The sequence below is a fragment of the Morone saxatilis genome, unplaced genomic scaffold (assembly GCF_004916995.1).
Source record: "Morone saxatilis isolate NCDOM2014 unplaced genomic scaffold, NCSU_SB_2.0 Contig17, whole genome shotgun sequence".
NCBI lineage: Eukaryota > Metazoa > Chordata > Actinopteri > Moronidae > Morone > Morone saxatilis.
Window position 1 is genome coordinate 11,144,129 of NW_023339729.1, and position 10,359 is coordinate 11,154,487.

The following is a 10,359-nucleotide window of genomic DNA, read 5'->3' on the forward strand; positions in this document are numbered from 1 at the left end:
ACACTAACATATTTTGTGGTCTGTGGGACTTGAACCAGCAACTCTCCAGTTCCAAGGCAAGTCCTCAGACTGAGCTACTAACCGACAGTAGGAAGACTTAAGACAACATAATGAGTGTTAAACAAAATAGATCTAATTGGAAATCTTTTTGGCAGTCTCTGTTTTTTTCCTTTTTCCAATTTGTTTACATATACACTGCAGACATAACAATTATGACCAACTGGGCTCCTGGTGTTACGTTGTTGCATCCTCTATAGTAACAAACTGTGATGGACTGTGTGTTCGTGAACCTTTCTATCAAAACCAGCATTTGCAGCCATGTGAGCTGTGATCGGACCACACCGGGTCACATTCGCTCCCAATGTGCGCAGTTCACCATTTTACCTTCCTTGGTCACTTTTGATAGTAATGACCACTGCAGATGGGAACACCCACAAGGCTGCGGTTGGAGATGCTCTGACCCAGTCGTCTATCAATCACGTCTGGCCCTCAGTCAATCAGTCCTCACGCTGCATTTCCTGCTTCTAACACAACAACTTGAGGACAAAATGTTCACTTGCTGCCTAATATATCCCACCCACGGACAGTAGCCATGATAACCAGATAATCAGTGTTATTCACTTCACCTGTCAGTGCTAATAATGTTATGGCTGATCGCTGTATAAAACAGTGACTGGATGAATTAAGGATGTAGCCTATACCCAATGAACCTTTAAATCTGTGTTAAATGTGTTATGTGATAGTTTCGGGATAGCATTTGGTCACATGTTCAGGGTGGCACAGATTTATACGGCATCCAAGCTGCCTGACTGTCTTTGAGCATATGGACATTCATTCAGTCATTTAGGAGCATCTGGCGAATCCCATCCCATCCATGACTAACCACCACATTCTGTTCCCGACTGATCATAGGAGTGAATGAAGAGGCTGTTATCAGCTTGGCTCTGACTTGGCCTTTTACATAACCTTTCACTGTCCTCACAGGAAGGCAACTAGGACCTTTCTCCTCCAATTTTGCATCACTTCTTCTGTCAGAAGTTTTCTCCTTTCTCCTCCATCATTTGTCATCACTCTTAAAGCAAATATATTCCCTCTTCTGCTATTTTCTCCACTGCTTTGACAACCAAACATCAACGCCAGCAGCAAAAAACCAGGCTCCTCCAGGCTAAACACTAATGGCAAACATAAACTTTCCTGGCATCCTTCAAGTGTTTAGGAAATACTCAACCCTTGCTGACCAGATCGAGGTGAAGTGAGAATTTCTTAAAGGCTTTAAAAGTGAAACACCATGATCTGCCCATGAGGATGTACAGCACAAAGCGTGTCTCTTAGTTAGCTGTCATAGAACTTGAAATACAAGTCATTTGTAGGTTTATGGTGCAATATATGTGAAAAACCCCATTTTTAAAGCTCTTATTTGGACACAATTTTGCTGAAATGCAGACTCAGAAAAACCTGGTGCTATATATATTTTTTATTTTTTTTTCATTTCTTTCTTCATTTCTTTACATAATGCAAACATAAATCCTTCAGTCCAGCTTCCCACAACACCCCGGCTTAGTCATTATTCACAAAGATACAAATGTGTATCAGACTGTAACGATAAAGCATCTGTTTTACTTAGGGCCATAACAGTTTCATAACAGAGCAATATGGTTGTATATGACTTGGCTCTGGGAGTTCAATAACAGATGAAGTTAGGCCGAATATGTGTGTATAGTATGTATTTGTCTGTGATACAGGAAGAATGAGAGAAACCAGTGGACTGAAAAACATAGTGTTAAACAAAAGCTCACACACCAGCTGGCTCCACAGTCAACACTGCAGGGCTTTCTCTAATCACATGGCAGCTATATACACTGTCAGAAAATATGTGAAGAAATGAAGTTCAATCATTGTGTACAGTATGTGTCACCAGTGTTACAACACAGGAGAGAAGAAATCCAAATTTTAAACCAATGAACAAATTGTAATGAAGTCATATAAATTAAACACAACTGGGAAGATTCTCGGCTGCATAGTGCCAAGTAATTTACTAATCTACTAATTTAGTAGTAATTTGACACACTGACTTGACATTAAAGAACAGTAAAGAAAGGACTGGAAACTTAGCTTTGATGTGTTGTAAAATCTAACAAACTGCCTCCCATCTCTCTAAGCCACCATTTAGGACATTGGCTGTCTGCCAGCAAGGAGCTATGGTAATTATGGGCCCTCATTTGAGAAAACATCACTAAGATAGATGAAAGCTATCAAGAGTCTGAGGATATGTATAGTGACTAACAAGATAGAGGAGAGTCCAAAACCGAGGAGAGGTCAAGGTTGGAAAAAATTAGTGGAAAACTTTTCAATGATCAATACAATAATGGGGACCTGCGGCAAAAACTGCAAACTGTCTTTGTTTCTTTGAGTGAACACCTGACTGTGAATAACTTTCTTTATATTCTTGTTCCTTTTCTCTGAGCATTACAGTTTATCTCTTCCCAAACCGAGCATACAGTACCTTAAAACTCTGTCTGGACAGGAGAAAAAGCATATACAATATTTATCCCTGTTATGTACATCTTGTTCTTTGGAAAAGACACAACAGGATGCTAACTGTATAAAAAAAATAACAGATGTTACATTATGATCTATTGCTATAGGGAAGCACAGCAATTGTCATGGCTTCAGCTTGGGTTTCATGAAAATAAATAATCTGTTTGTTTGATTTGAAACACTCAACACATGCATTTAAAAAGGTTACAATTGGAGCAAGCTCCTAAGAACTTAGTATAGCCCTAAATGAGCAAATGGGCTCAACATAAATCTTTTTCTTGCCTAAAAAGAAAGCCCCAGGTGTGCTCTCAGCCTAATTTAGGTGAAATCTAGTAGAGATCTTGCAGTGTCAGTCAGGCCTCAGACAGCCAGGTTGTGATGCTTCTCAGTCCAGGTAACCCTGATGACTTCTGACAGCAGTGAGTGCTACACTATTGTCTTCCATCACTAACACCCCTCTGCCATCACCAGAGCTCCAGTTCAGCCATCCAACTAATGAAGAAGCCTGGAACGTACACACAATCGATCAACCACCCCCACACAAACTCACACCTCTGCATATGGATAGAAAAACACACTCTTACATGCCCCCATATGCATACATCGTGTATATTACCATAATCATGCATACGAACACAAGTTTCTTCGTAACCATATTTTTTTTGCTAACTTTTAAATGAAAAAACCTGTGTGTCACTGTAATGCGAGGTGATGTCACAGTCACATTTCTCAAAACAGATCCACATGCACCTTTTCCCAGTTGAGGGGAAATCCAAAATCTGAAACAAATTGCAGCATAGGAATACCACCTTATGATTCAGTGCAATATAATGTGTTGATTAAGTTTTACAGTTACAAGTAGTAAAAATAATAATAATAAAAATAAAAAACACTTGCAGAATGAAGGACCTCATTTTCCTTTTTTTATTTGCATTATCATACATTAGGTACAAATGACACAATCAATTACAAGGTAAGTAGCTCAGACTCATTTTAAAGGTTTCGGGGTGACAAGGGAAGAAAACAAACACACAATTTGCAAAATACAATATATTCTTCCTTTTACAGTCTATGTAGATATCTACTGTAAGTCTTTTATGTACAAGGACAGGGGTGCTGAGATTATAAATGAACAAAGAGAGAAGGAGTTAGAGACTAGGTTACTGTAAGGGTTAAGGAATAAGGCATTCCTGCACATCATTGATCCTGTGTTGTACAGCCAAAAAGATGGCAGCTCAACCTCAACTCTCTCGTTTCACAGCGAACAGGACACAGCGGAGAGTAATGACTAACTACAAAGACGAAAGACGTAAAACAAAATTCAACTAAATCAAACAGCCACCTAAAAGGAGTATTGTAAGAAATAACAGTTACTTAACCATTTTCTGGACATCCTAATTGATTAAATTAAAAACAAAAAGGTGATGACATCAAATAGAATGTAAACAAAGCAAAACACCAAATACATTTGGCTAACTCCTTTCCCATGGTGCATTAGGGGGGACCAGTAGAGGTGAGGAAAGGGTGGAATTGATGCCAATTGTGTTGAGTGAATTGCACAAGAAAAATCAACTGCTTTCCTGACCTGATGGGATTAAAAGGGTGAAAGGAGAAGGACACTGTCGATAAGATGATGGATTGACTTGGCCCAGGCACTGAGGAAGGAGTAACAGGTAGAGTGAAAGAGGGCATACAAGACACGGCACGGGAGGTAGGGTTTAAAGTGACCAGGCACGGGGTTGTTCTTCAAACAAACCATCATCATCATCTATCCTTTCACTTATGTAACTTAACCCCATCAATCACCCGTTCATTGTTTTAACGTTCCTTTAACGTTGTTGATACATGTATTCATTAACTCACTACATACATCATTCGGTCAGTAATAGGCACAGGGAGGTAAAGGTAAAGCAGGCAGACACAGGAGGATCAAGTCAAGTTGTAGTTCTATGACTGTAAAGGTTATTGGCGTCAGGTAACAAAATGTGCTTAAAATTCAGATTTATAGAATTTTATTCACATTCATTAATTTGCAAGATGTGCTAGAACACTAACATGGCATAAAACAAAGTAAAAACTGAGTACATTTACTTCAACTAGGCTACTTTGACAATTCATTAAAACAGTACAGTAAGCGTAGTAAAAGTATGGAGTAAAAATGGAGCAGAGAATTTAGATCAGAACAAAGACAATGAGGATTAAGAGGAAGATGTACAGTATATCTGTTCAAGTCGGGAAAGGCACACACGGGGAGAGTAGGTAATTTTTTTTTCATGCCCACACTGTCTGTGACATTTAAAAAACATTTCTAAGTCAGAAGATTGGGAAGCAAGTCATCAGAGATTCTATTAAAGGGACGGACTTAGACTATTAAGTCAGTACATACAGAGGTGCAACTTAGACTGTTGTTGAGTTAACTCAGAATATGTACAAAGCATATTTTCTCTCACTTCTGAGAAATTCATTGTGGATGTTAAATCAAATGCTCCACAAGTTGAAATGTTTTTCATAGACAATTCTTCCCAAGGCTACACAGGCAGGAAAATCTAGTGCAGTGTATGTTAAGTCATCTATCAAACTGACTGGCATTGTAAAGTGTACTGACACAATGTGCACTGGTATACTCATGGCAGCATGCTACTGTATATGTTATGTGGCCAACAGAGTAAACGACAGGTGTGGCTTTAGGCAGGTCTCAGTTGCCACAAAGTCATCCACATGACTACAGCTAGTGCAACGCTGCTATTGTTGGGTTCTGGCGTTTTCCAGGTTTGGCACATGCAAAAGGTTATATACTATAGGAAACACAGTAGGAGAACACGACTTAGAAAAAACATGGAGGAAACATTACAAACATTCCAATAGTTCCTATCTATATCAGTCAGATATGAGTTGACTTATGTGATATATCCTTTAAAACATTCCTGAATTTTCTTGAGCAGAAGCTAGGGACATAAAACTGACAACACTGACAGCAACTGACAACAGCAAAAGCAAAAAGAAAAAGAAAAAAAAATTAACAAAATTTTGAACAGAGTGACAAAAACACCACATTAGGATTAGAACATAAACCTTACACTAGAGAGCGAGTGGTCCCACTGGTCTAGCAATAAGCCGTGCACAACTCACCACAGATCTGGGTTCCACATCGCCCCAAATAGGTAAGGCAAAAGGAACCAGGGGTCATAATGTGTGTTTGTATATATTTAAAGCTTCTAAAGACAAGACTGATCTAGAACTATCACAACCCCTAGACATCTTGGGGACGTAACACAGGGACTTTGTGTCAGGAAAGTCTTTTAAAAAGTAATTTAGCATCTATTTAAATTTATAAACTGTAATAAATTTTTTTTCTGAGGTCTTTAGCCCCTGTGATCTGCATTATTTTATCAAAATCATTGTTGTTCCTCATACCTGTCGTCACACATAGTTTACAAATGTGCCTGAGCGTTAGGACTTTGGTGTTTCATTACTGTTGCAAGACTGTGTCATTGAAACTTGACTTGTGTTCAGTTTAGTTTAAAATCCCACAATCACCTCTTAAAGAGTAGCTGGTCTAAGATCAGCACTCTTAAGGTATTGGACTGTGGTGTGTAATGACCATCTTAAATGGTAAAATGCTTATAGTGATACTTTACCCTAAATCCATCTTTTGAGTATCAAACATTCACCTCCCATAGGCCTGACCGGACCTACAAACAAGCTAAAGGAGGACTAAGACAGATGATTTCTGTTTTAGCAGAAATATGTCATAAACTATACATACAGAGAGGAGTGGGCTGAGACATTTTGACACTTTTTTTCCCCCAATGTAAAAAGCTGTCACTATTGGAACTCATTGTAATCAACATGAATTTAAGCTAACCTGGCCACTATTCTTAAAGAAGGACAAAACAGGTACAAACTTTCAAAAATACAAGTTTTAACGTCTAAAGTTAGATTTTAGGTGAAGTATCACTTTGAGGTTGTAACTCTTAGGGGGTTTATACTTAGTAGCATGCAGCATTTGGCAGATCACGTGCATGAATGATGCCTACCAACAGCATGCAGATACACAAGGACAGTCAACAGCCAGACACGCATCCAATGCATCAACACACAATTAGCAGTCGAAATAATTGAATATGAATAACAAAAACAAAAAAGATTTTTATAAATCTGCCAAAACAAGTAGAACAGATTAAGTTCACAACTTGCTAAATCTGGACTCTATTAAAGACACCCAGTTGTTACAAAGTTGATCTGTACTGGGTTACTTTTTTTGTTGTTTATATAATTAATGTAATAAAAGCACATTCAGGTGTTGGTATAAAAACTGTAACTTGCTATACTCTTTTTAAATAACTCATGATTATTTACAAAGGAGTGATGCACTGATATAAGATACAGTAAAATATTAATTTGATCTAATGGAAAAATATGTATGAGATCACAAAAGAAGAGGAGGTTAAAAACGTATCTATCTTTAAAGACATTAAAGGAACACAAAGAGAAACAAAACAATTATTTAACTGATAATGATCGTGTTGACAGACTAAGAAGAACAAGTTTGTTCTCAGGACAACAAAGCATTGTCAGAAGAAATGCTCCTTTTGATTTACAACTTCTGTATCCAAGCAACCTAACAAATGTGTTTTATCTACACTTGAGGGCATGATACTGTATGCAATATAAGATTGCATGGTTAATACACAATGACATAATATTCTAACAGTTTATCAAAATGTCTTTACTGTTAAGACATTTACAACCAATGGGAGGCTTTGTAATTATGGGCACAGCATGGGACAGAGATGGTGGTTACCACAAACTATAAATATTTTAGGTTTGATTTTTTTTTTCATAAGGTAGATATAAGAATGTTATTGCCACATACTAAACTGATTACTGTTTACTGTATGTCCACATAGTGTCCACAAAATGATTGACACGGGAAGTACACAATCTGCAGTTAGGGCTAGAAAATGGATGTGTGGGAAATTAAAGCAGGTAAAATATGGTGATAGTTGAGCTAAGTTAGGTTTTGACAAATTGGAACCAACCCTGACAAACTTTTAATTCCTACATGTATGTGTCTGACATATTTGCATTATTACATGCTGCATTATTATGTAATTACATGACGTGTTCATTCTTTAGTTGATTTGCTACGTACACTGGAAGTTGAGACTGGCAAGAATCAAATTATACTAAAGTAGAATTGTACATCATAACCATGAAATCAAAGGGGAAGAAAACTGTAAACATGGTACAGGAAACATTGAATCACAAGGGGCTGTTTCAACGCCTGCACCACCTGTCACCTTCATATTTGGCTACACTGACTTATAAGAGTGTTTTTCAGGTCATCATATAATATCTATATTGTGATAATTATCCATACAAAAACAAAATGCGACCCCAGCTAGATCTGTAGAGCATGTTTATCCATTGAGATTTGTAAGCATGAAGAGTTGCACAGGCATCTTTTCCAGAATTAGTTAATCCATGCCTCAAATGCTCCTTTAACATTATGTTGCTTTTATCATACAGGCATAGATTTGTTCATTCTCTCAATTTCATCATATATTGGAATAGATAATTAAAGCCTGACACCCTTCTGTCTAAGTAGTAGGTCTACGGTACATGCTTATCATTAAACTAAAGGAAATTATTTCTTGTGATGGCCAAGAACTAATCTAATCTATATAATCTATATGGCAGATATATATCATACAGAACATATATGCAAGCCCCTAGATTGCTGCTGAATAAAAACCAATACATAAAGGTTTAAAGTGGGTGGCTTGATCAAGTTGTGGTCAGATGTTGGTTTGGCGGTTGGTTTAAGTGGGTAGCAGTGAGCAGGGAGGTTCTTCGGGGAGGTTTCCCCATCCTTCTCATAAGCTGTTACAGAGCGACGGGTGTACAAACTGTGGGTTGATGAAAGAGAACCCTGCAAACTCAGCCTGGTCGATGTTGGCGATAACCAGCTCGTCTGGTGGTGTGAGCTGGGGCTGGGTGCGCGTGAAAAACTTGTCAAAGTTCTCTGCTCCTTTGCCACACTGTAGAAAAGAGAGACAGAAGAAGAGGAAGTTTAGATGTAAGGTATGTGAAATAATATGAAGAGTGCAAGCAGACCGACAAGACAGAGCGGACATGAAAAATCTGGAGCCCTGTCAGAAGTGTGAGCATGGCAATTCTGCGAACACAAGAGACATTCAGCAGAATTAGTTTTGAACTTCTTGGAAATTTTCACAAATTAGCCCAAACACGGGACACACATCATCATCAAACATTATCAATGACGACCATTGTCATCACTATTCATATTACTCAATAAAATAACACTGAGCTGGGCAATTAAAAAATGTGCATGGACAGTTACAACAAGCAACATTTGTGAGTTCTCTCACATCAGCCTGTCGACTTATGCATCTTCATCCTGCCCCCCTGGCCTACATACAAATGGAGAACATTTCACACCTGATCCCCCAATTTTCCAACTACTGCATGCAGTATAAAGCTGAATAACATTGGATTACATGCTCTACATCGCATTCACCTGAATCCCAATGCACCCTACTGAATACCAAAGCAACACTGGCACAGCTGTGGAAGAGCAATTCCAGTAAACAAGGCTCAGGACTGATTCTATGAGAGGAAATGGTGTCAGGACCACTCTGTGTTGTAGCTCTGACCTCAACTGTGCTGCATCACTGCAGTGATGCAGCACCTTTATATTGGCTCACATGTGTATGTGCATATTTTTGTGCATTTGACCCTCAGCTGTCAAAGCTAATTATCCTACAGAAGAATGAAATTGAATTCGAACAAGAACAGCAACAGCATCAGGGTGCAACCAGGTCACAAAAGGGTTAATGAGTGTGGGAGACTAGCTGTCAGTATTTAACAAGAGACATCAAAAGTGTTTTCATGTTTGTATGATGAGAGGATTACCACATTAAATCAAAGACACTGAAATGGATCATGTCACATCGTGGAATTTCTAAAAGGAAGGTCATGTGCGTGTTCAAGGAGATGTGAGCATGCATCTCAATTTCTTCCTGTAGTGATATCACCCCTGACTGGAAAAAAACCCTACTTGATATGTATGACCACAGTAGCTTTAAAGATAAAAACAAATGTTTTCAAGTGGACTTTAAATGGTGATATTGCATGTGCCATTTATATAGCATTAAACATTCTTATTATTATTACTATTATAATTATTATTATTATTATCATTCAGTCATCTCACAGGCTATTTTAATTGCTTTACCAATCAATGCACACATTACCAGATCCTGTTAAAAACTACACCAATGTCTGTAATGTAGGCTTTTTGTCTAATAACTATTTCCAACTTCCAGCTTTTTAAAAATCTCCTTTCAAACTAAGCTAATGAATGGTGCTGTATATTAGCCTGCAGTGATTCTGCGCCTGCTGCTTAAAGCTATCAGTATCCTCTTAGGGTTAGCTTTTAAAGAAGTGTATTCCATATATTTACCAAAATGTGTGGCTAGGTTTGTTAAATCAGTACCTCTCCAACTAAAGGACTAACGTACAAGGAGCACTAGCGAGATGTCCTTCAGGTGGAATATTTCCAGTTTGTTACTTTCTACGATGTTTCTCTGTCATTGATTGCAGTATTTCTTTTTATTGAATCAAATTAAATTCTGAAATAGTTATTACGCAACAGGCGAGAAAATAGATTATTTTGTTCATGGAGAGGAATTCTTGTCTCTTTTAGGTTTTCTGCTGTATTTACTGGAGAAAAACCGAGAAGAAATGAGAAAAGGGCATACAAGAGAAAGACAGAGTGAGTGTCAGAGGGATCCT

At 38.0% G+C, this 10,359-nt stretch overlaps 1 protein-coding gene across 2 annotated transcripts in view; it reads right to left on the reverse strand.

The window, feature by feature from the left end:
• Window positions 1–3,447: 3,447 nt before the first annotated feature.
• Window positions 3,448–10,359, reverse strand: part of prkcaa (protein kinase C, alpha, a) — a 139,853-nt gene continuing 132,941 nt past the window's right edge. For both annotated transcript variants that reach the window (XM_035659406.1, XM_035659405.1), the window contains one exon: window positions 3,448–8,582. In XM_035659406.1, coding sequence (XP_035515299.1) covers window positions 8,418–8,582 — 165 coding nt within the window. In that variant the 3' untranslated portion in view covers window positions 3,448–8,417. The remainder of the gene's footprint in view (window positions 8,583–10,359) is intronic.